General features: G+C 36.4%; 1 protein-coding gene across 1 annotated transcript; it reads right to left on the bottom strand.

The window, feature by feature from the left end:
* Positions 1-429: 429 nt before the first annotated feature.
* On the bottom strand, positions 430-25,554 carry AFP (alpha fetoprotein). Its single transcript, XM_032260980.1, has 15 exons — positions 25,379-25,554; positions 24,513-24,564; positions 23,207-23,339; positions 20,051-20,262; positions 18,767-18,899; positions 17,748-17,845; positions 16,081-16,210; positions 13,919-14,133; positions 11,362-11,494; positions 10,737-10,834; positions 10,030-10,168; positions 8,131-8,354; positions 6,856-6,988; positions 919-967; positions 430-570 (listed from the first exon to the last, which is right to left on the bottom strand). The coding sequence occupies exons 1-14, from the start codon at positions 25,461-25,463 to the stop codon at positions 923-925; spliced, it is 1,830 nt and encodes a 609-aa protein (XP_032116871.1). The 5' UTR covers positions 25,464-25,554; the 3' UTR covers positions 430-570; positions 919-922.
* Positions 25,555-26,671: the final 1,117 nt, after the last annotated feature.

The raw sequence follows: 26,671 nt of genomic DNA, 5'->3' as shown, positions 1-26,671 counted from the left end.
AAAGTAAAAAAAAAAAAGAAAATATTAATTACATTCAATCAAAACAACTACAATATAGTTATGTTTTAAAATGTCTGTGAATAGAGAACTGAACAAGATTGACAAAAAAGGAGATGTTAAATTTTCATGAATCCCAAAGAAGAAGAATTGCTATTCTCATCTCCAGATTATCTGTTAGAATAATAGATAATAATTTCAGTGATGGTCATTTAATGAACAAAATGCCCTGGCAGCATCAAATAGCGTTTAACTTGGGAGTGTGTTTTCAGGTCACCAAGTGATCTAGTATCATAAACCCATCCTTGGATGGCTTTAATCTCCTGCAATAACCAATACTCAATGCTATTTTAACAGAATCTGCTTCAGACAATGTTATACAAAACTAAAGAGATTATAATTTTTCATAAATAAGCAGACTGGAAAAAGAAAGTATTTGGAGACATTTTATTTCTATGATAAGGAAATCTCACATAAAAGTCTTCATGATTTCATTAATTCACAAAAAATGTTAAATCAGTTAAAATTAAAAAGTTCACACTAAATGACTCATTTCGTCTTCTCTTCCCCCTGCAATATGAGCAAAAATATATTAAATGCTAATTAAAATAATAGGTTCAGTAAGTAACTGGTTCTATTATTTTATATCCGAGAAACACTGGATACATAAGGAAGTCTTCTGATAGCATTTGTTGAAGTCTTTTAAATAACCTAAAAGAATTTTACACAGTTGAGCCACTAATTTAACATTGTGTGCATAATTTTGTTCCTAGCGTTTTTAAAATAAACTATTTTAAATTGAATTCCATTTATTTTTAAGAGAATTAATGGCATTCCTTAGGATCTATCTCATTTATGGATTGATATTTCTGGAAAATCAACATTATATTCAGGCTTGTCTGAATGTTTTGTTACCTGAAGTAATTTAAACTCCCAAAGCAGCACGAGTTTTTGAAATTAGTTGTTGTCCCTGAAAATTAAGAATAAAAATAATAAGATAAAAAGGTAGATTATTATGCCAATCATACAGTTAACACTTTGCAATCTGGGGTGAATTCACAGGTTTGTAGATTAAGTTGAAAATAAAGAAATACATCTCTGATGTCAACAATGTAGGACAGTAGAAGCCAGAGAGAAAACAATATTCATTAATATCAACAGATTTTTTCTATAACAATCTCCAAATCTATGCCTATTCTCATTTAATCTTTCTCCTTCCTCTACAAATAACAAATTATTCAAAATTAAAAGGTTTGCAGATAAAGTTCTGCTAGTATTTGTTAATGTTCTCTGTATCTAAATGTCTTCTCAGATTACAGAACATTAATCTTGTGTCACGTTTTCAGAAATGCTTTACATCAAATCTATTTTACCAGTTTTATCTAATTTGGTTATCTATGTCCCATCCTCACCTGATCCCACCAAAAACATACACATATACTGGTAAGTACACACACTCAAATGCATCTAATTGTATTATTTATAGAAAAACTCTACATTTCTAAATATTGTTTATCTTTGGATTTTACATGGTGAAATAGGTAAATTTGACCAAAAAAAACCTTAGTTATAGAATATCTTTTTAAAGTGTAATGTTGTTATATTCAAATATATGTAGCAATACAAAGTAAACATTTGCAAAATTTAGCCAATTAACTTGATTGTGATAATCATTTCACAATGTATAAATAAATAGAAACATCACATGTACACCCTAAACATAATTTTTATTTGTTGATCATGCCTCAATAAAGCTGAAAAAGGTAATTTTTTTAAAGAAGGTAGAACTCCCCAGTTTAAAAAAATAGCTAATTTTTCTGCCAAAATTACTATGTAATTAAAATAACTCCTAAGTACCACTCTGTTGATGTACAAAAGCAAGCTTCTAAATGAGTTCAAAAATATTTTCTACAAATATTATCCTAATATTCTGTTTGCATAATTTGCTATTAAATCCTTTAATTTATTTAGCTTAATTGATAAGGTTTAGGCCTGAAACAATCTTAATTATCATCAATTATTTATACATTGACTTCATAGGTTTCTCTACTAGGAAATAAATTAAACTTACTAATTCTATTAATGTATTTTAAAATTATAATTCTTCCTAATATTAAGTAAGAAAATGTGATTGAGGGACTGTGTTATAGAAGCCTCTCTTCCTGGGTTCATAAGGGGCGTGGTTTCAAAGGCAGGAGTTTCTCAGCTCTATACCTCCATCCAAGAACCAGAGGGGTTTCAAATGTAAAATTTTTTGTCTGGGTTTCCCATGCTTGGACTAGGTAGAGAAAGCCAGTTGAGGCTCCTTTGTCCCAAAAACCCACCAAAAGCTCTGGGAGGAGGGGGCTCTGTAACTCAGAGTTGTGGACCAAGTAGCCAATCTGCTATCAGAGTCAAAGATCCATCACTCCAGAGGAAGTTTGGAAGAACTCCTCTCATTGGACAAAAACATGAATGGAGAGGGTTAAAACTCCAGCTACTCCTACCTATACAGATTCCTTCTCTGGGTCCCCTCCCACGACAGCTGTCTTTCTTTCTCTCTCTATCCCTCTGTCTAATAAATCACTTTTCCTTTGAATGGGAAGCTCACCATGCCTCTGTGGCCCATTTCCCCATTCTTCGGGGTTAATGAGGCCAAGAACATATGTTGTCTAGTGGTTAGGAGTCGAAGCTGTCACCCAGGAGGTCCAGGTTTTACTCCTGGTGTGGGAACCAGGCAATCCACTGGAAGTTTTGCTCCCTCGGTTATATCTTTTGGTGAGCCAGCCAGGAGAATGTCGGGCTTCAGAGTGGTGAGTGACATTGGAGCCCTTTCACTTGCTAATGTGTCCTTTCCCTTCTTTTAAATTTGTTAAGAAGGTAAAAACTGGGCACCCATTGGCCATCTAAGTGTAAATAGCACTAAAGACATGGGCTTTCTGGGAACCGATTCCCTAGCAAACCCCGGTTCTTTGGAACTGGGAGCATTGGTCAGGTCTGAATCAGCTTCCTTTTCTTGCTGTTCTTTCTTTCTCTTACAATCTTAAAGAAGGTAACAGCCAGCCATTACCTTCTTGTGTTGTGCTTACAGGCCCCTCCCAAGTACTTTATCCTCCTAGAGCAGTTTTATGGTCAGGCCAACCTGAGGGCCAGCCGGAGGAAAGGGCAGAGGTCCCAAACTCCTGGTTCAGTCTGGTTAAGGTTGTGGCCCCGCTTAGACCATCTAAGGAAAAGTCACCTATGCAAGCCATGCCTAGCCGTTCAGACGCCGGCCTCCTGGGTCCAGATTTCCATAATGCAAACTTCTTCCCTGCTCTTTCCTGTAAGACATTTTCTACACATGAGGCTATTACCCTTCTTGCTAGGGCTTTGAGGCTCTTAGGGTGGCAGTTCAGGGACCCTTGCCCATGGTGCCCTCAGGCTTATGCCTATGAGGACCCCCTACAGTATACACAGGGCCAGTTACCTTAGTCCACTCTGATAGGTTATGGCCTAATAGAGACAGAGTCTATCAGAGGGTACTGGAGGCTATAGGACATTGTGTTTTTTGTCACCCTGCAATTTCCCAATCGAACTGAGTGGTGCCAGAGTCCAATGACATACAATTTGTCTTGCCTAGGATCGGCTCTCTGTATGGCAGAACTTCTCCATCTAGAATACCATAGTCAGAACTGGTCTGAGGCTCAAATAGTTAATTACAGGCCCCACAACCCTAGGGTATATTTCTATAATGGAGAATGCGGTTGGGGAGAAAGTCTGGGCCCCAAGGACATTGTTCCGGCCTCAGCCGTGCAGCCAGCCATTACCTTCTTTAAGATTGTCATGCTTAGAGGTCCCTCCCAAGTAGTTTATCCTCCTAGGGCAGTTTTATGGTCAGGCTGTTAATTAAACTCTTGCTAGGGAATATGGACACTCATTGCCCAAGCCTCACTGGCCTAGTTCTTCAAGCACAGGGCCACTAAGCCCAGCAGTCCCCATGTTCTTAAGGTGGCCATAAGGACATTAGTCAGTGAGGGTGTGCCCATGACACCAGTAAGCATGATTAAACCCGGCACATGGGTGGGGGGCAGAATATGATCACGCACCCAGGGTGCAAGGAAACTACAAAGTGCTATAACTGGGGGATGCCCCAGGGCTACCAATTGCAAAGAATAACCAGGGATGTAGGTATCCCTGTGTTCAATTTCAGATGGGTGCTATTCTTCCCAAGGCAAAATCACCCTTAATGTGTATCCTGGATAACTGGGACCAATTTGATCCACAATCTTTAAAGAAGACGTGGCTCATTTTTCTCTGCCAAACAGCATGGCTGCAATACCCACTGCTGAGTGGAGAAACCTGGCCTCCTAAGGGAAGTACAAATTATAACATCCTTCTACAATTATATCTGTCTGTAAGACAGAAGGTAAATGAATTGAGGTCCCCTATGTGCAAGTTTTCTTTAAGGAATAATCCTCCGCTATATAAGGCTTATAACCTATGCCCTACTGGCCCCTCCTCAGGACTACTCCCATATTTAGGACTCCCTGTGGCTCCTCACTCCACTGATGCTACATGTCTCAGCTCCTATAATCCAAGAGGAGTCAGGGAAGGCCAAAACAGCCAAGGCACCTCAGGCTACTAGGATGCCCCCACTCTGCCCCCTACAGGCAGTAGGAGGAGAATTTGGCCCAACCAAAGTACAGACTCCCTTTCCACTTTCTGACTTAGAGCAAATCAAGGCAGACTTAGGAAAATTTTCAGATAACCCAGACAAGTACATAGATGTTCTGCAGGGCTTGGGTCAGTCCTTTGAATTGGATTGGAAAGATATCATGTTATTGTTTAGTCAGACTCTAACCAGCAATGAGAAAGAGGCTGCTCTAGCAGCAGCTCAAGAGTTTGGGGGCACCTGGTACCTTAGTCAAGTACATGACCAAATGACACCAGAGGAGAAGGATAGATTCCCTACAGGTAGACAGGCAGTCCCCAGCATGGACCCTCACTGGGATCCTGACTCAGAACATGGAGACTGGAGTCGTATGCACCTATTAACCTGCATACTTGAGGGATTAAGATGAACTTGGAAAAAGTCCATGAACCATAGAGTGTTATCCACCATAACTCAGAGAAAGGAAGAAAACCCAATAGCCTTCTTTGGGCAGTTATGGGAGGCCTTAAGAAAGTATACTCTCCTGTCACCAGACTCCATCAAGGGTCAGCTAATACTAAAAAACAAATTTATTATGTAATCAATAGCAAACATTAGGAGGAAGCTCCAGAAGCTGGCCCTCAGGCCAGAACAAAGTCTAGAATCATTACTAAATCTAGCAAACTCCGTATTCTGTAGCAGAGACCAGGAGGAACAGGCTGAAAGGGGCAGGAGGGACAAGAGAAAGTCCATAGCCCTGGTCATGGCAAGCAGACCTGAGGACCTGAGAAGAGAGAAGGGCTTGGGTTAGCCGCCAGTCTGGCAGAGCTTGCTACCACTGTGGCCTACCAGGACACTTTAAGAAAGACTGTCCCTGGTGGAACAGATCACCTCCTTGTCCTTGCCCATTGTGCCAAGGGGATCACTGGAAGGCACACTGTCCCAGTGGACAGAGGTTCCCAGAGCCTGAGGTGGCTAACCAGATGACCCAGCAGGAGGACTGAGGGTGCCCAGGGCAAGCACCAGCACAAGCCCTCACCCTCACTGAGCCCCACCGAAAGCTAACCATAGAGGGCCAGGAGGTCAATCTCCTGGATACTGGCACGGCCTTCTCAGCTTTGCTCTCCTGTCCTGGATGATTGTCCTCCAAGTCTGTAACTGTCCATGGAGTCCAAGGACAAGCAGTCTCCTGATATTTCCCCAGCCCCTAAGCTGTAACTGGGGAGATGTGCTCTTCTCCCATGCCTTCCTCATCATGCCAGAAAGTCCCACTCCCTTACTAGGGCAGGATCTGTTAGCCAGAGCAGGAGCCATTATCTATATGAACATTGTCTGAGAGGAAATCCCCCTCTACTGCCCATTACCAATTCAGCACGAAGTAGTTAAAGAGCGATCTACACCGTGTCCCAACAGAAGCTGGACTTTCCTGTTCAGAATGGGGACTGTTTAGAAGCTTCTCTAGGGGCGTGGTTTCAAAGGCAGGAGTTTCCTGGCTCCATGCCTCCATCTGGGAACCAGAGAAGTTTCAAATGTAAAATTCTTTGTCTAGGTTTCTCATGCTCAGGCTAGGTAGAGAAAGCCAGATGAGGCTCCTTTGTCCCAAAAACCCACCAAAAGCTCTGGGAGGAGGGGACTCTGTAACTCAGAGTTGTGGACCAAGCAGCCAATCCAGTATCAGAGTCAAAGATCAATCACTTCAGAGGAATTTTGGAAGTACCCCTCTCATTGGGCAAGAACATGAATGGGGAGGGAATAACTCAGGGGTTAAAATTCCAGCTGCTCCTACCTATATGGATTCCTTCTCTGGGACAGTGTGGGAGCTGTCTTTCTTTCTTTCTTTCTCTCTCTCTCTCTCTCTCTCTCTCTCTCTGTCTAATAAATCTCTTTTCTGGAAAACTCTTTGGGTCCACAATATTCATCTGAACAGTAAGCTTACCACGCCTCTGGGGCCCCTTTCCCCATTCTTCAGGGTTAGTGAGGCTAAGAGCCTAAGTGGTCTAGTGGTTAGGACTTGGCACTCTCACCCAGGCAGCCTGGGTTTGACTCCCTGTGTCAGAACCAAGCAATCTGGCTGAAGTTTCTCTCCCCCAGTTACATAAATCTTATAAATTCCTTCAATCTATTTCTCCGTGAAATTTAAATCTCTCTGAAAATGTTTTAAAGTTATAGATTTGTAGGGTCTTCTTTTCATTATCCATTACAGAAAATTCCATAGCAAGTATTTGAAGTATGAAATGAGCTGCATGTACCTCTTCAGCAAGGCAGACTTCCTGTTCCTGGCCTTGGCAGCATTTCTCCAACATGCCTGCAAAATCTGCAGTGACAGCCCCAAGTTGTTCCTCTGTTATTTGTGGCTTTTGCTTCACAAGGTTAATGAGAAACCTGTGATTTAAAGCAAAACAAAATACAAGAGAAGTCTGTTACGCAATGCTATTTTTCTACAGCCCTCCTAGTAGAGAATTTTCAGAGCCTAAATCCTCACTCTATCAACCTGTCACTAGACTGACCACACACACCTTGTCTAATACTTTCAGTAGAAAGACTGAGGCTGAAAACACGCCAAGTGTTCCATCGGCCTGGAGTTGTGCAAGTTATGGATGGAACACTATTTCATACTTGACCATACATACTTATAGTGGAAGGAAATCTCCCCCTTCCCCATCCAGAATATCTTTTCCTGTCCTCTCTTCTTAAGTGTGTCTTATTGACACTCAAAGACCCAAATCTCTGAACCCTGCCCATCCAGTTATCACACCCTCATCTGGGCATTGGCAGCACTAATTGCCTGCACTACTCATTTAGCAAGGCTTTCATATTGGACTTAGGCCAGAGCAATAGAAATTAGACAAGAGCAATAGGAAAAGCTTGCCAGAAGAGGCAGCATTCTTATCATACCTTGAAACATACCTCAGACTGTGATAGAGAAAAAAAGAGAAGAATGGGTTTTCCAGTGAAGGAAGACTATTAATAAAACAAGTTAAGTATCAAAATGCTTGGGAGTTTGAAGAACATAAGCCTCATTGACTTGCATTACTATCACCATTACAAAAGAGCTCCCACAATGAATTGAAATGTACGTGTCATTCCTTAACACCCAAACTGCATGGTTGAATCAAATAAGATGATTATTCCCTTCAAAGTGTAAAAAGTGTAAAAAAAAAAATTCAATAATGTGTTTCCCGTGCTTGGAATGGAAGTATCTGGATTTGCTGCAAAGATACACTCTGATTCCTGAGGATAGATGTCCACTTTTCCTTAACCCCCAGATACATATCACAATAATAGTTACAAGAGAGATTATCTTTACAAACAGGAAATTGTCCACCCTCATTAATTTTTCCAGACCTGCTTCTCCAATAAAGCTGTGAAGACACTGAGACAAAACTATTTTCAAAGACATTTTAAGTGCTCTGGGAGTAACGCTCTGTTAGTGAGCCCAACAGTGTTAGGTGTGCGAGGTAGAAGTCTCAGTTACTCTTTGGGGTTGTCAGTCTTCTCCATGCTAGCAAGTAACAGTTTCTTACTCTTGAATCATCGTATGCAGTGCTAAACCCTCAGTTTGGCACAGATCCTTATGGAAGATGAATTTGTCATCAGAGAATGCAGGAGGGACATATGTCTCATCCACCACCAAGTTGCTGAAGCATGGCCTCCTGTTGGCATATGACGAAGTGCAGCACTGGCCAACACCAGGGTTTACTGGAGCTGTTTCATGTCGGATACATAAGTGTCCAATAATAATGTCAGCCTGGTTGAGAGAATGAGAAAAAAAAAAGCGAGGAGATTGGGCATTAGTCACAAAGTTGGCCCAGGTTTTCAAAAAACTGCTGCAATGATTTCTAATGTCCAACAATTTATAATTAATATCACAGGAAAATTTGCTATGTAGGATCATGTGGCACTACATTATAAATTCCAGCATTTACCCATTCACTTGGGCTAAGCCTTAGCATGTAGTAGCAGATGGTCCATATGTGACGACGATAGTCGTTTAGCTATTTGTGTCAGCGATTTGAAACACGCTTCCAGTTACATACACATTTCTAAAGGACAAAAATCTATCTGCCTTTATGTTTTCCATGTGTATTTAGTTGAGCTTTCCATTTGTCTTTTGAGACTCACTAGCTGAAAGTAAGAAGAGCACAAACTTAGCCCTTTTATTCATATATATATATATATACACACACATATATATGTATGTATGTGTACATGTATATACACATGTATACACTTGCAGCTACAATATCATCCTAATTGAAAAGAAATAGGACCAATTTATGTGGGTTTTTAGGGCTTTCCTAATGTAGAATACTGCTACCTTGCACACTTCAAAGATATTTCTTAATTGCCTATTAATAACTTGTAATAAGAACTAATATGTTTCATGTACACTTTATCAGACTAGTGCTGTGTGAGTTATACAGATTATCTTGTTTAAAACAGCTGTCATATGAGGGTGGTATAATTTTTATTCTCAAATGTCAGATGAAAAAGCTTAAGCTTAATGACAAAAGTAGCTTTCCCACTGTGACATAACTAAGGAGTAGTGAACGTAGAATGTGGTTGTAGGCTGGTGGCCTCTGGAACATACACTCCTGAACCATTACACCATTCTGCATCCCTGTAGCCTCTCAACATTGGGAATTGAACAAACAATTGAGGTGACGTTAATAACAAGAAACTTTCCTTTTAATCTTTGGGGAAAAATTTTATGACATGAAGACTAACTAGCAAATAACTCCCCATTATGAAAAAAGAGGAAAAGGAATAAAATAATTATATAATTTGGTTTGCAATTATGATTTTATGGGAAAAAATTTTTTCATTCATCCTGTAATCATATGTATGACCCTAGTGACATTAGGAAGCAAAGAATATTGGTATTACTGACTTGAAAGTCTTGTTACTATTCAGAACATGGTACTTATCTTATGCTGTACCCTATACCCTATTAAAGGGAATAAATTATTCTTAATGTCATAATAATAATAACATTACACTCCAAAAGGTAAAAATATAAGTATATGGTTAAAATAGCATGACTAATTTTAATCTATGAAAGATAAAGCTTTTTTAAAAACTTCAAAGTAAGTGTATGAACAGAAAACAGAAATTAATGAGTTGAAGTAATAAATTATGAATTAAGTTATGAATTATAAGTTACATGTTGGTCAGTCTGTCTTTCCAATATATAAAGTTGGCACAGACATTGTTGACTAAACTGGCTGCACTTTCCCCAGCCACTCTAGAAGAGCAGGAAGCCTGACCACATGCCAGCCATTCAGAGCTGAGTTCCCACACCCCTCCAACTGTTACTAATCAAACAAGCCTCCTAAAGCCATCTCTACTAGAGGGGACTTATGAGGCTATTTCAAGTCAAACAGGACAGGAGTGAGATGGGACTAAACCAAGCAGTCACTCACCGCTCCCTCACCACAGGCCAATAGTTCGTCCTCACTGAGTCGGCAGCAAGTGGCTGCTGTGGCTGCCATTTTTCTGGTGATGGCCACCAGCTCCGATGAGGTCAGCTGAGGGGCTTTCTTTGTGTAAGCAATGAGAAACCTGAAAGAAGCATGTTTTTACTAAGTCCTGCTGAGCCATTCATGAGTTTTTAGCCTCCTTGCTTTTCACAGACTCTTCTCTCATGTCAGAAGACATGAGGTCAGCTCATTTGTTTCACCCACATGGTATCTGAACCAAATTTTGAGATGTGTTCACTCCCTGTACTCCTATTATAGCAGCATATCACAATGAAAAAGCAAACTTCAGGCAAAAGGCTGACTCGTATTCCCAACCTCAGAGCTTCATTGCTTTTATCTCCGATATTTTGGTGCTTTAACTAGGATGGACAATGACAGAATGGATATCTTTACTGCACAAATTTGTACAATATGGGGAACTTAAAGTCAACACCACGGATCAGACTTCACAGGCCATTCTTGCTGCTTCCAAAGGAGGGGAATGCGAAGGCTATATTCTCTTCCAGGATATTGGATAGTCAGATTACACTGACTTCCAATCTGAAATAGGAACTGAAATTAGAGAGCTATGGAGTTGCCAGCTTGACTGTATATTTCTCTTGTCTCTTAATAATTTTAAATCACTAAAAATACTGTTTACAAAAACATACACATTTTGTAAGTAATATTCTCCTAGTTTCTGGAAGAGGCCACAGCTTTGCTTTGCCAATGCTTGGCTCTCCTGGATGTATTTCTGTAATTCTTCTTCCTGAAAACAGAAGAATCATTACCTATACGTTTTTCTCTTGTTGGATGTGTAACTTTGTATATAAAAGTTGATCAATATTTTACACTATTATAAAACCATTCTTAGAGATTTTTTAATATTAAAGACATTAAAGTATGAATTTTGATAATTAAAGCAAATGGATTTTGGGGAGATTAAGTTTAAACTTTGTGAATCACAAAATCATTTAATGGAAAAATTCAATCTTTGGATAAATGATTAAAGTTCTTTCTGTACAAATTCTTGCCTTTCTGAAGCTATCCAAAATTGAATAATGAATACTACCTTTATTTGCGCATCAAAGAACTTTTGGTTAATATTTTTATTTCTAAAGTGAGCCACTAGTTGTTGACTGCTAATTAATAACAGCTTAGTATCTAGACAACTAGTTAACAGATATAACTGTCTAATTACTAGCTAACAACTAGAGGCTTTCAAACAAACTGTATTTTTAACAGATGAAATCAACCCAGTTTTTCAGATTTCCCTAAAATTCTAGAGCAACTTACCCCTTTATCTTGGCATTCAAGAGGGTTTTCAGTCTGGAAACACTTCTCCAATAACTCCTGGTATCCTTCAGCAACTCTTAGAATTATTGAGACAGCAAGCTGAGGATGTCTTCTTGAATATTCATGAACATAACTGAAATATGTGGGAAAAAATGTTGCAAGTTATTGAAACTAAGACAAAAGGAGTCATCACTTCTCTAGTTATTCCCATATAATATGGCATGTGGAAGTTAAATTCAAATAAATAAACCTGAAAATCCAATATGATTTGAATTATACGAACAGAAAAGTTATTAAGACAGAGTGTGATACTTCAAATTGTCCTGTAAAATGACTTTTTGTTTTCTTTTGTGTCTCTCAATTTGAGTTGTCAATTACGGACTTTATATTCACTTATTCAACAAATATTTTTCCAGCGTTTACTCTTTGCTAGCATTGCTTTAAGCAGAACAGACTCAATGATTTGTAAGATAAATACCTGCCCTCTGAAAAGCACACATTATAGGCAGAGACAGAACAAGTAAACAAAAAATAGGCCATCTTATTTCAGTTAGTGATAAATCAATGAAAATAAATAAAGATGGAAAAGGGGTGATACCCAAGGTGGAGAGGCCACTTAGTGTGTCGTCAAGAAGAGTGTCTCTAGGCAGCTGATATCAAAATGGAGATCAGCTGTGTAAAGGAAGCCATGAAAGTATCTGGGGGAAGATCATTTCTGGCTGAGAAAATTCTACTGCAAAGAACCTTTGCAACTGAAGAACTGCTCCTGTTAAACAAACAATTAGCTTTAGATGTGCATGGATGTGTAAACTTAAAGGTAATTCTTGACTTTACTAATGGCATTCCCAGGTTATGTGATTAGTTCTGTCACTAGTAAGTTGTCACTATGTGTATATTAACTAGAACTTTATTCTAGTTTACGTAATTTTATTTAGCAGTGCAAACTATGTGTGAATGTTTAATTTTAATGCAACAACAGAGTAATATCCTCAGGGAATATTGAAAAGAAAATTGGGCCATTATTTTCATTACTACATTAAAATAAGACTCTTAAATCTAGAAAGACCCTTGGAAATTACCAAGTATAATGTCCGAAGTGCTGCACAAATACCTCCTCTAATAGCGTCCACAGTTACATACTATACAATAAAGTAAAATGTATTAACTTGATTGCTTGCTTCCCTCAAAGACAAATAGAGTGAGAATGTGACCTATCAAGTATATTATAACAAACTATTGTACTACAAATGTCTCTAAACATGTTTTGATTTTGTTAAAAAATATAAAACATGTATTTAATACATAGCCAATAAGCTGTTCCCATAACAGCTCTTCTATCTAGCATTATCTATTGAGTTATCCTTTAGAGAAAAGTTTTTTAACATGCATAGCAAAAGAGTACATTTTTAATCATGAACGCTTTTTATTACAAAAATAGCCATATCCTATTAATGGAGTAAAAGAAAACAAAGTTCATTGATGTTGAAAGGATATATACAGTGTTAGAAATTGGGACTGTTTAGAAAAACATGAGAAATGCAATGGTTTTTGTCATAGTGTACACATTTAGCTTGTGGTAAATGACTCACAAAACTGATTTTAAAATCAAGTTAATGTGAATTTTGAGAATGACTAATTCCTAATTCACAGTAACAATGGCATTAAGGTTTGACTTGAGTTGGTTCTTAGGATTTATGGTAAATATGCTCTTACCACTTGCAAATAACTGGCCTCCTCAACGACTTTCAGTAAGGCTCTCTAAGGGGTAAGTGGGAGGATCCACAGGAATTGAGATGCTGCGGCCTAAGAGATCCTTTGATCTAACCCTCCTATTTTCACAGGGGAAAATGGGGCCTAGAAGATGGAGCATCTAGCTGGTGTGCCGGGGCCCTGGCTTCACACTCCCAAGTAGCTGGGACTACAGGCACGAAGTCACTGAAGCAGGCCCTGTTTGCAGTTCACGCTGTCACCTCCAGCTTGAACATTCTTCATGTCTATGTCCTTTTAACCCAGTCCCTAAGGTTAAACTTTCCCACCCAGAAAAGGCAACTTAGATAAAATCTTACTTTCATACCCTTCTAAGTCCTTTTCCAACCTCACTTTGAGTTCCTCTTGGGGTTGATAGGAATTCTCTCTTGCTTTCTCAATTAATAAAGTCTCTATTCATCTCATGTTTAATTTGTATGCATAGAATTGCTAAGAAATAAAATATTCTGTTCAACTTTAAAAAAAAAAAAGTTCAATGGTAGCCTTGATATGAGTAATCTTTACAGGATGACAATGCTTCTGATTCCAGAGAAATTGATGCAAAATAAAATTCAGCTTCATAAGCAAAACAGTTAAAGAGTGCCAATGGTGAAAGTTTCATCATTATATGACAAAATACAAGTTTTAAAGGTTTATTCTTAAATCTATTTTGGCTCAGAACATTCTAACCAAATATCCTCACATATTGAACTCAAAAACCATAGCCATCATTCTTCATTTCAACAATGCAAATCTGTCAGCCACATAATCATTTGTACTTGCATGAACATACATTTACAGAGTGTGTTACCTTGCCAAGAAGATATTTTTTTCCCCTGAAGAAAATTGGTTAAAATCTTTATCTCCTAAAAATCTGTTTAGATTTGGAGATAGACCTTCAGGTTTTTCATCATTTTCTGCATTAATTACACAATGACCACGTTCCAGTGGGGTCAGTTTGCAGCATTCTGTTATTTTGTTTGATAGAGTGTCTTGTTGAGAACATATATAGGATATAACTTTTTCCTGTAACAAGGAAAATAGAATATAAGTTTTAAAGGTTTATTCTTTAATTTTTTAAAAAATCTCAAAGCTAGCTTTAGAAAAGGAAAAAAGGGAAGAGAGGCAGGGGGAAGGAAACAAGAAAAGAAGGAAAAATGTCCAGGAAAGAAGGAAGGAAAAAGAGAAGAAGCAAGGGGTAGGGGAAGGAGGAAGGAAAGAAGAAGAAAGAAGACATTTTAACGTGTCTCGCATTTTACTGCTTTCTCCCCACTTTTGCCTTTTCTCATTCCTTCCTACTTCATGTTCAATTCTTCTTTTCAAAGTTGTAAGCTAAACACTATGTTATTTTAATTAAAAAACCTTGAAAAATAAGAAGGAAATGTACTCAATTAGAATGAGATGCATCTTGGTATATATATTTCTATTAGCATTCAAATTTCCCACCAAACAACATTTGCAAATGATGTAATAACATGGAGAGTAAACTTTCTGCTCCATGAGAAACTGATGGCAATCATCTTTATCAGAACATACTGCAGTGACAGACTATGACCTTCAGAGGGCAGTCTATAGCGAATAAAAATGCAGGGCATCTAGGTGTCCAGAGAAAGGCAGAGCTTACATATACCTGTCAAGGGACTGAAAATTCTGTACATTCTCACCAAAGACAATTAGAAGCCATTATTCAGCTATCAAAATCCAACTGATATACTGAAATTAATGTTTCCACTTTAAAGGAAAAGGGTGGTTATAAACTCCAAAAACTGAAAAATCTTTTTTAAAATGACAATGAAAAACAGCAAAATTTTCAGTTAAAAATGAGAAAACTGAGTTCAAAGGAAAACAAAATATTTCTGGTTGGTTTCCCTAGTTTCCAGGTTGATGCTTCTAGAAGAAAAACAAGTAAAGTAATATAGTCGCCTGTCAGGCTGCCTCCTCCCACTTCTTCCCCAGCTCCTCAGGGACCGTCACTCTCAGGACTCCCCTGCAGCCTCGGTGTCTTGCTTACTTCAAGCGTCTCAGCTGAATTGCCAGGGGAGTTGGCTAAAAGGAGCATTTTATCTTCATTTTCAGCCTTCTGGAAACCATAGTCCATTGCTGGTTATCAAGCCATTTGAGTACCTAACAGCAGGAATTTTTAAGCTCTTGGATTTTAATCTCTTTGGTGTGTCATGGGGACCAGAGAGAGAGTAATCTGGGGGTCAACAGGCCTCTCTTGCAATATCTAGGAAGTCTAAAGTTAGCCAAAATAATCCAATGCCATACTGTTTAAGTCACCACTGGCTAGAGCACACTTAGGAAACTGTTGATGGGTTTTTAAAATTTTGTTTTCTAATTCTCACTGACCCACTTCTCTTTGGCATGGCTAGCCTTTTACCTTGTAGAATAGTTACTTGTGCTACTTATTGTATTTGTTTATTTAACAAACTATTACAGAATGCCTTCCATGTGCCAGGCATTGTCCTATGTAGATAACAGTAAACCAAGGCAGTCCCTAACTCCAAGGAGGTCACTGTCATAGCTCTCCTATCAGACTATGAATTCCTCAAAGTCAGCCTGAGCTTTTATAATAAGTGTCTGTCACAGTGGCTAGCAGATAGAAAGTACTTAATATACATTTATTTGTCAAATGAAAGAATAAATGAATGAAAAAACAAATACATTAAAACTTAGTCTCCTCCTGTCCTCCAAGTCACTATGTAAAAGCCATCTGAGAAGTTCCCATGTTTTTTTTTTAGAAATAAGGAATAGATTGGCCGTGGCTTCACAAAAGGGTGCATATCTAAAGCGAAAGCCAGGATCAACAAAAGATGGTTTAAGTTTTACTACCAAGAAGTCCGTAAATTTACGGAGTCACCTAGTTTCCATACCCTGTAACCAATTCAAGTCAAATAGCTTTCTCCCTTTTAGAATGAGACAAAAAGAAGAGGGAGTGGAAATATATCTTTTTTAAGAAGCAAGACTCTTCACCCCATCCTGCAGACAATCCACCACGTCTCCTCTGCAACAGTGCTCATGTACGTGGGCCACATCCAGGACTAGCTTGTGGATTTCAGTAAAATTAACTTTGGTAAACTTCTGACTCAGTTTAGTAATAGTTCTAGGGAAAGAAAAAGAAATTAGAAATTACTTTCTTGGTTAACTGTCAAAATGAAATAGAATTTATAGAATATTACTAAAGTAGAAGTTTCAAAGAGAAACAACTGAAATTCCCTTGTTTAAAAAGAAGAAATCTGTTTTAAGTCTTGTTGCTTCCAGCCTTCTCTTTCAAAGCGGTAGCTCTGTAAACTGTGACCTGGCCCACAATAAATGGTTTAGAAGTAATTTATCTTTTCCCAAAACATGTCTTAAGAATTAAGAGAAATTCCTTTTGCCATTCAACCCTGATGCTGAGCACTTGTATTGAGTGGACAGAAAACTTGGAAAGCATAAACACTTAAAAAATGGAAAATTCCATGGAAATGAGAATCATTTTTCACTGGGGTAAAAAATACTTCTGAGAATCCAGGAAAGGAGGCGTATGTGCAAATCAATGAAATGGGACAAGAAGTGGAGCAGATTAAACATTTCAGGCATATCATTGTGCCAAGACAGTAATGTAGCCAAAAAAGGAAGTAAGAAATAAAAATTCCGGTTTCCTCTGCATATTTCATTAAATTTTAAGTGTTGTCTTTGTGAAACCACTGCTCCTAGGAAAAAATTATCATTGCTGCTTCTGATAAAGATGGGTCTTCTCTATAAATTTAGACCATTTAGCTTTAGTCACTTATGGATAGCAAATGATAAAGTCATTATAGTACTATCTTAATTTCTATCTTGTTACAAAGATAAATTTAAATAAAATAGGTCATAAATTAATCTTTCAATTTCTAATTGAGTTGGAGGGTAGTTAGGGCATAAATCGGACTTTTTCCAAGAAGAAATTTCAGTCTTTAGAACTAATTCCATTACTAAAAATTCATTTTAGATCTCCCCTGTGTACAATATGTTTTAATGTGTCCTTTAACTAAACAGTAATCAAATAAACTCCAAATATATATACTTACTACTCTTTGATTAGCAGCTCAAATATTTTCATATTTGAGAAGTGTTTCATTATAAAAGAATTGACAAGTTCTTTAAATCAGTTATGTAATTTAAAATGTTCTTTTCTCCTGATACTGGGTTCTAGTATTACTGTCTCAAGGGAATATTTCCATGGGAAGCAATAAATACTGAAAAGGGCGTCATAGCAGATTAGGAAATACAATTAATGTAAAGAATTTCTTGTTAAGGTAAAAGTTTTAAATGGTACTCAGTGAAGGCTTACTTACTTTGTAGAGGAGCTAGAAAATTATGATCTAGTGATGAGGTACAATTTCATTGCAGACCAGAACTTAAGTGTCTTTTAAAGAACAGGTAAAGAGCATAAACCTTAAAAGTCTTCTCTATTATCTCAGCTAGGCTTTAGTAAGTGTTAAACTGACTGATCTATTAGCTTCATTCTGATCTTAAGAGTTCATGATTCTAATCCCGTTAGCCCTCGTCAAAAGGGGCTTTCATTCGCCAAAACAGCGACAACTAGAAAAAAGAACCCAAATTGCAAAATGGTGGTTCTGTAGCTCTCACCCTCTTCCCTAGATAGAGCTTAAACTTACATGGCTTGGAAGGTTTGGAGTCCAAAATTTTTCATTACTGCACATGCATGTTGATTTAACAAGCTGTTTTCTCTTAATTCTTCTGTAATTGATGCTCCCTAGATGTAGAAGATGTCATGAAAGCATATATTAATTTTTTACAAGCTCTAATATTTAGAAAAACAACGGTTATAGGTAAAATGAAGTTTCATAAAACACATTTTTTACTAAAAATTGTAAATGCCATACATTATTACAGAATATTATTGACTCATTTTTTCTTTTGGGTTAGTTTATATGCATCTGTGATAGACAAATTTACTCAATATATCTTGAAACAAAAACATAAATTTTATATTGGAGATCATAAATGAGTAACTGTACTTTTAAATAGTTTAAAGACAAATTGAAGACTGCTAATTTCTTAAATGTCTTCTCAGTTACAAAAAATACTATTGTAGCACAGCCTGACATTGAGAGTAGTCACAATTCTTAGGAAATTTTCATTATAGGACTGCTGGTGGCAAGTAGTTAATGGTGGATATCATTTTACCTCTCTAAATGTAAAAAAAAAAAAAAAAATCTTCTCTAAACCTCTTTCCTAGCTTCTTAAAGGACTAAAATACTTACACCTCAAATTTGTTCTAAGGATTAAAAAATAATGAGCATAAAGCATTCATCATAGTTTTCCTTCGTGTTTTCTCTCTCCTCTGCTCCTCCTTTTCTCCATTTTCTTTCACTTACTCCTCTCCCATTTACAGCACCCTCTCTTTCTCTCTTTCCCTGTTTGTCTTTCCTTCTTTATCCCATCAAACTTACTTCCTTAATAAAAAAATTATTGTTGACTGAATGAATAGATAATTTTTTAAGCTAGCAAATGCAATTTTGTTCACACAAAGAATATCAGACTGCTGAAATATTTCTCTATTCCAAAGATGGTACTCATGGATTAAGCACATTTTCATTTTTAACTTTGTTTAGTTTTAACGAGCCACAGTCAGACTACAGTATTGGTCCAGATATCCACACAAACAAGATACCTTTGTCTGGAAGCATTCAACTGCATTTTCAACTTTGCAGCAAGATGGAATTATTTTGTCATAGCGAGCAGCCAAAAGAAGAATTGTAGGTGCATACAGGAAGGGATGCCTTCTTGCTATCTCATAAATGTTTCTGTAGAATAAAATAGAGCCTGAAGATTTATAAACACGTAAAAATAGAACTACTACTGCTTGGAGCTGGACTCTAGGATTTATTTAAAGATTCAAATAACAACAACAACAATAACAAAATACAATTGATTTTGTCTTTCTGTGTTCCTAAGGGGAAAATATTCATATTTTTCCACATGCTGTCAAAATTTTCCTCACTAAAGATCCTGGGGGAATAAAATATCTGACAGATTATACCAGATTCTATTCTGAGAACAAAATAGGCAGACATGATAACCATGATTCTTATTAAAATGTCCTTTTCAATAAGCCTACTCAGTTATGTTTCAGGAATCAGCAAAGCCAGACCTCTCCTAAGTACAGCAGAAAGACGGACTTTTCCCCTTCTCTGTGCAGAATGGAGTTAATCCATCTGGAGTGTCACCATAGCAGACAAGTTCTAAGAGCAGTCTCTCTATTTCTCTGGTTTAGGAAGTAACATGGGAGGCAGAAGTGATGAAGCGTTAGATACAGCCTTCTCCAACAGAGAACCTGGGTTCAAATGTACTAGCTGTGTGCCCTCAGCCAGTTGTTTTAAGCTTCCAGCCTTCAATTTCATCAACAAAACAAAGGGAAGAATAATGAAAAGGAAGAGGAGAAGGAAGCTTCAAATATTGTTTGTGAGCATTAATCTGATCCTATGTGCAAAGAGACATGTTTCCACACATCCTAAGGGCTCAGTAAATCTTTGCCATGTGTCTGTATCTTGACCATGCTTGGATCTCTTAACTTTCATTTCTAGGCAATTTGGTGAGCACAAAACACCAGTATGTGGCTCTGGAAAGCATCAGTTTTGTGCAATACTAATATATTCTTGAACAAGGTAAAATTGAAAGTAGAATGGGAGGAAAAACAGGTGTATATATCTCAAGGAACTAAGGGAACCTCTGGTAGGTCTGTCCCGTGGTCTGTACTACATCTAGCATGCTATGGAAACAAAATTACACTGAATGTCACACTCCTAATTACCTGGGCTGGGACCTCAGCAGACACAACACCAAACAAACATTATACCTCCTACTGGGAGTACATGAGTGTACTGAAAAATGTTAAATTAGGCTTTCTACTGCTCTCTTTCTGAGGCTTGCGTCTACCTTTAAGCTGGATCCTTACTTGTTCATGAATGTCTCCCTGTCTTCTTCATATGCTTCACAACTCATGACAGGTTCTGGAAATTGGAATAATTGCATGGATGTTGGAGTAGGCTTTTTGTGTGCAAGAAAACAGTTATGTCTTCCCTCTTCACTTTGGCTGCAGCAGTCTGAAAGTCCATACTTTTCCAAAATTTCCTTCTCATGGCACATTTCTTCCAGAAAGGCAGGTAGCTATAAGAAATATTTTATTTTCAGTGAAAGATAACTAACTCTGCCTTAAAAATCTATAAAACACATGAAATATTTTCTAATGTCCAAAATCAGAACTATGGATTTTGAAAAATTTTCTGTACACATTCTGATGTATTTTGTATTAGCCTGATGAAATAGATTTCTCTGCTACCTTTTGGGAAATAAAACTTTAATCTCCAAATTATAAAAGAAAAAAACTCATGCATCATTTTGTTCCTCTTTCTCAATTTTGAATTATTTTACTTTTTCCTTTTTATGTTATCAAAAATTTGGACTAGGATATATAAGCTTCTATAAATATATACACCATGTTTCATCGACACAGAGAGGAAAACAACATACACTGGGACCTGTCAGGGGTTGGGATGCAGGGAGGGAGAGCATTAGGAAATATAGCTCATGCATGGTAGGCTTAATACCTAGGTGATGGGTTGATAGGTGCAGAAAACCACCATGGCACATGTTGATCTTTGCAACAAACCTGCACATCCTGCACATGTACTCCAGAACTTAAAATTAAAATTAAAATTTAGAAAACAAGAAACTGAGCAATATAATATTTTCATGATTCTCATTAAAGATGTAACTTTTGGAATTACAAATATGTATGTATATATCATGGTACATATGTACATATTTGCAATTCCAAATATATATATATGTATATATGTATATATCATGGTACATATATGTGTGTGTGTATATATGTGTGTGTGTATATATTATATATATATACATATATATATATAATATATACACACACCGTGTTTCAGACATAAATCCTCTTTTTACATGCCATCCTATGATAAGACAATATAAAACTGCATATTATTTTCAATTAGAAATACAAATGATTTTGAAATGAAATAATGGTTGGATTTTGAATGGAAAAAAGGGTTTAAAAAAACACTTTTCATTGGTCATAACTACAAATTTAGGTAAAATGTTTTAAAATGTATGTGCTTCCTTCTCTGGTGACTTACCAAACTCAGATGACAGCACCAATATGCCACAGAAAGCCTCTGAGGAATACAAGTGTTTCGTGCATGTTACGGAACTTTTATGCAGCTTTTATAGCTGCTACAGTAATATTTAGAGAATTCTGGAAAGCTTACATAAGATTTCTAATTCCCAATCCTCACTTAAAAGGCATGCCTTTAAATTTACAAGAATAACTCAGCAATCTGTAACATTACTTTGAGCCTCTAATTGGATGTAAAGTTGCAATAGGTAATGTACTATGTATTTTTTATACACATTTTGAAAAGATTATTGGGACAAGACAAAAATAGAGATGCAAAACAGAAATTTTTATCAAATCATTAATTTTAGAATTGGAAAGTACTTTATGTCTTTAAAAGAGCATCTCTTCTATAGTATTCTAGGTACATTGCCTTTCAGCCACCTAATCAACCCCACCATAACAGAGGATTCTCTGGGCATGTTCTTTTATAATTGAAGAGTTCTAATCATTATAAAGCTTGTTTCTATGTTGAGATAAAATAAATAATAATAAATATTATTTGTTGAGCACCTACATTGGAATATCCTTTTTTAAATTGTACTTTAGGTTCTAGGGTACATGTGCAGATCATACAGGATTATTGCATAGGTACACACATGGCAATGTGGTTTGCTGCCTCCATCCCCCCATCACCTACATCTGGCATTTCTCCCATGCTATCCCTCCGCGACTTCCCCACCCCCCGCTGTCCCTCCCTTGGCCACCCCCCCCCACAACAGACCCCAGTGTGTGATGCTCCCCTCCCTGTGTCCCTGTGTTTTCATTGTTCAACACCCGCCCATGGGTGAGAACATGCGGTGTTTGATTTCTGTTCTTGTGTCAGTTTGCTGAGAATGTTGGTTTTCAGATTCATCCATGTCCCTCCAAAGGACACGAACTCATCATTTTTTATGGCTGCATAGTATTCCATGGTGTATATGTGCCACATTTTCCTTGTCCAGTCTATCATTGATGGGCATTTGGGTTGGTTCCAGGTCTTTGCTATTGTAAACAGTGCCACTATGAGCATACGTGTGCATGTGTCTTTATAGTAGAATGATTTATAACCCTTTGGGTATATACTCAGTAATGGGATTGCAGTATTCAGGGTTTATCTAAAATTTAAATTAAACTGGGTATTATATTTTGTTGTTGTTTGCTAAACCTGGCAACCCTAACAATGTGCTATGCATCTTACATTCACTATAGTTATAATGTAATGAAGCTACTAAGACTGTTAATTCTGGAGTCAGATGGTGTAGTTCATATCCTAGCTGTGCCATCTGCTGGTTCCCTTTAAAAAGTTACTTAAATTCTCTGTGCCTCAGCTTCCCCAACTGGAAGATTAACATCTATCTTCAAGAATTATTTTACATGTTTAATAAATAAATATATGTAAGCAAAGCTGATATTCTGCTCATAAGCTTCAGCCAACACATCTTGACTCACTGGACAATGATTCTGATTTGTCAGTGCTATCCTTATGTTGTAAAACATTTTTATTATCAGTGTACACATTATGCTCTCTAAAATAATGCCAGTCACATTGTATATGTAATAAAAATTAGCTACTACTATTATTATACCAATTTTCATGCCAACTCCAAAATGGAAGCTATTATTATCCCTTATTTTATAGATAAGAAAACTGCAGCTCAAAAAAGTTAATATGCCCATCATCAGGATAATCTTATTTCAGAACCATAGCTCTTAGTCACCATGTTTATAATGTTCTCTTTATAATAGCTATCTATTATTCTCTTCTGCCCTCTTTGGCAATTCAGAATTAATCTAATTCCTCTTTCATACAATAGCTCTTCAAATATTTAAATATATTTCTCATGCTATTTCTGTATCTTCTCTTCTGAATGCTAAATATTTATCGAATATCACAATGCTTTTTTAAAATTATTCACTCACATGGTTTTCAAAACACCCTGCAGACTGTTCCTCTCCAGTGGGTTTCTCCATTGCAGTCAATACATCTTTCACCATTTTGCTTACTTCCATGTAAGTGGCTTCTTGAACAAACTGGGCAAAAAATATGGTAGCCCTGAAACAAAAATACACATTAATGCTTAAGGAACAGACCTGTAGCAAGCTTATTTTTCTCAAATATAGTTTTTTGTTTCATTTTCTATTTATGTTGTAACCTGGTTAGATATTTGATTTTAACAATTATGTAAAATTAGCTTCTAGTCGTCTGAGAAGAAACTTCACTCTTTTTTCTTGTTTTCTTTTCCCTTAAGTATACATATAGATGTTAAAGGCCAAAATAAGTGGATTTCCCATAACAGTGGTTCATCCTTTTGTAACCACCCATCTGCTGCAATGCACCCATAACTGAGGGTATCTTTATTACTTATAGTTACCATAACTGTAACTGTACCCTCAGTTACAGTTATGATAATCATCAATAGTAAATTGTATCTATATTATTATTACAATTACCATAAATGAGGGTATCTGTATTATTTATAGTTACCATAATTGTAACTGTACCCCCAGTTACAGTTATGATAACTGTAAATAATAAACTGTATCTATATTATTATTACAATTACCATAACTGAGGGTATCTATATTATTTACAGTTACTTTTAAATATAAGCAAAAAATAGGTCATTAGACAGACCTCTGATGGTGTCTACTCAGAGTATAATCAAGGTCTAAAATCCAAGACTGCAGTGCTCATGGATTGACTCAAAGTAGTCCTTGTGCAGGTTTGAATGTGCAAAGTGTAACAGAAACATACTACTTTATTTATTAGAAATTTAATAAATCTGGAATGAAAAGACATCCAAGAGACCAATATACTCTCCACAAATAACAAAAACTAGAATATTTTATCATGTATGATTTGCTGCTGAGATTTAAATAGGACATAGAAAAAGAAAATATTGTAATATAGCCCTATTGGTATTGATGAGAAAAATTCCTGAATTAGTATATGACTGTCACTGATCAGACACTAATCTTCAGTTTCTAAAATCTGATTTGGTTTGCCACGTGTGATTTCAAGGAATCTAGGGGTTAATATCTAAGGCATTAGTCAACAGTTTAACCTCTTCAACATCAAGTTGATATTCAGTATGGGTAACTTTTCTTGAAATTGTCCAAATTGCTTTTGTGCTTTTAAGGACTCATAGGGCTACCCAATTTTACTTAGATATTTACTTATCATTGCTTTGCACATTTAAAGTACATTTATATAAGCAAAACTTACAGATCAGTTAAATTTTTCTCTGCAGTACATTGGTAAGAATCCAATATGGAAGCTGGAAAGCAAAATAAACTTCATGAAATGTGTTTTCAACTGCAACCAAGAAAGTAATCATTGTTACATATGAATGTTCGTATTTCAGTTAGAACTGTACAGTTTTAGAACTAAAAGAACATTAGGGATAACCTAAGCTTCTGAATTTTATACCTGAGAAAACTAGGAAACTAAGAAATGAAGTTAACAAGCATAGTTTATAGTAGATCTAACACTAAAATCCGGATTTTGTCTTCCAGTTGTTTGGTTTTCCCCTGTTCCATAGTGCTGTAATTGTCCTGAAAATCAAATGGTTAAAAATGTATTTCAGGCATTCTTTTGAACATAGTTATACTACAGTTTACCATTCATATTCCAGTCACAGTGTTTCTTCTTCAGACTGTCACATAAAGACCCATTTTTCTGTATTAAAAATAAAGATGTTACTTATTTTACTAGTCTGAGGGAGTTTTCTACGTGAAGAAGCATAATTCTGGCTTCTTCACATATAAAATTTTATTTATTCACATATATGTACATATATGTGCATATAACTAATTTTTCAAAGTTAATATGTATATCAATTAAATGTGTAAAAATTAATTCAACATGAAACATACAAACCATTCATTTGTCATGTTAAGCACTACTGTAATTTTGTAAACTCTTATAAAGTTACAAGTTTATCTTTCATTTAAATATATCCATCAGTTAAATATTTTTTCTCCATATGGAATAAGAAATATGAGAAATAAATCAAGACAAATGAATAAATGCAAATTTTAAAATTTTAATATAGAGAAAAGACTAAAAAGAAAAAACACAAAATATCTCACCTATTCCGTATTCATTTCTACGTGGTGTTCTGGATTCAGTAAAATGTAGTAGAAAAATAAAAAAAATGGATCTCACCAACTTCATGGTGGCTATTTTGTTATTGGCAGTGGTGGGAGCAGAATATGGAAAATCATGCTGAAATTCTTTTATACTCTTTTCAGGCAATGCCTGTTAACTAGTAACCTTTTGTTGGTATATCAGTTACTGTATGATATGTCCTTAGGTTGAGAATGGGGCATTTGCCAATAATTAACAGCGTAGCAGTTATTTGTATTTTATGTTCAAGGACACAGACCTCTTTGGGGTGAAAAAAATGCAAATGTATTTCATTTTGCAAATACAACAAATATTCTCCACAAACTACAGAATATTCAAAGGGATAACTTGTCTCTAAGTTGCAAAATAATTAATTCCTCTCAAATTAAGAAGATAATAAAGCCATGAAGACACAGGATTTGGTATGCAATTCATTTAAATACATTAATTCTTTAAAACTATTAAATGTCTGTTATACGCCAGGCACACAACACATTGTCTGACCAATTGAGACTTTTCATTTTGTAAATATAACTGATATTCTCAAACTACAGAATATTCAAAGAGATGACTTTTCCCTAAGTTGCAGAATAATTAATTCATCTCAAAATATCATTGCTTGATAATTATGTTGTTATTGTTTAGCTCAAAAACACTTTTCACTTAATATGTATGTTGTAAGGTACATTTTTAAGTATTTAGTATGCAATGTATTGCTTAACATAGAAAACGTAGAGCTCAAACCTAATGAACCAGGTCCCATAAGAATTTTATTTGCACATGTGTCATTGTGAAGTGGGTCAGCTGCGCCATTCATTTGGTAACTCAAGATGATGATGTTAATACAAACTGATGGATGCTTATAAACTCCACCTGGTTCTAAGAGTGGTTCACCTCCTATGCTCCCTGTCTATGAGGGTTCCCAATCTTGACTACGCATTAGAATCACTGGGGCATCTTTTTAAATTCCAAATGCCTAGTCTGTAACACAGACCAGTTAAATCATAATCTGTGGAGTTGGGACCTAGGCACCAGTATTTTCTAAAGCTTCACAGGTGTTTTATTATTCTAAAGGTAAGATTATAAAACCAAATGACACACATCAGAAAATAAATTCATATGGTACATTCATAAAATAGGATGATATACAGCTATCAAAATAATGTCATGGAAGAATATTTAATAAAATAGAAATATGGCTCATAATATATTGCTAACTGAAAAACAGGATGAAACAATGTATGGAGAGTGGTCTC

This window comes from Sapajus apella, unplaced genomic scaffold (genome assembly GCF_009761245.1).
Source record: "Sapajus apella isolate SASKATOON/1434 unplaced genomic scaffold, GSC_monkey_1.0 scaffold121, whole genome shotgun sequence".
NCBI lineage: Eukaryota > Metazoa > Chordata > Mammalia > Primates > Cebidae > Sapajus > Sapajus apella.
Note: the sequence above shows the minus strand (reverse complement) of the source record. Positions and strands in the feature narration are given on the sequence as shown.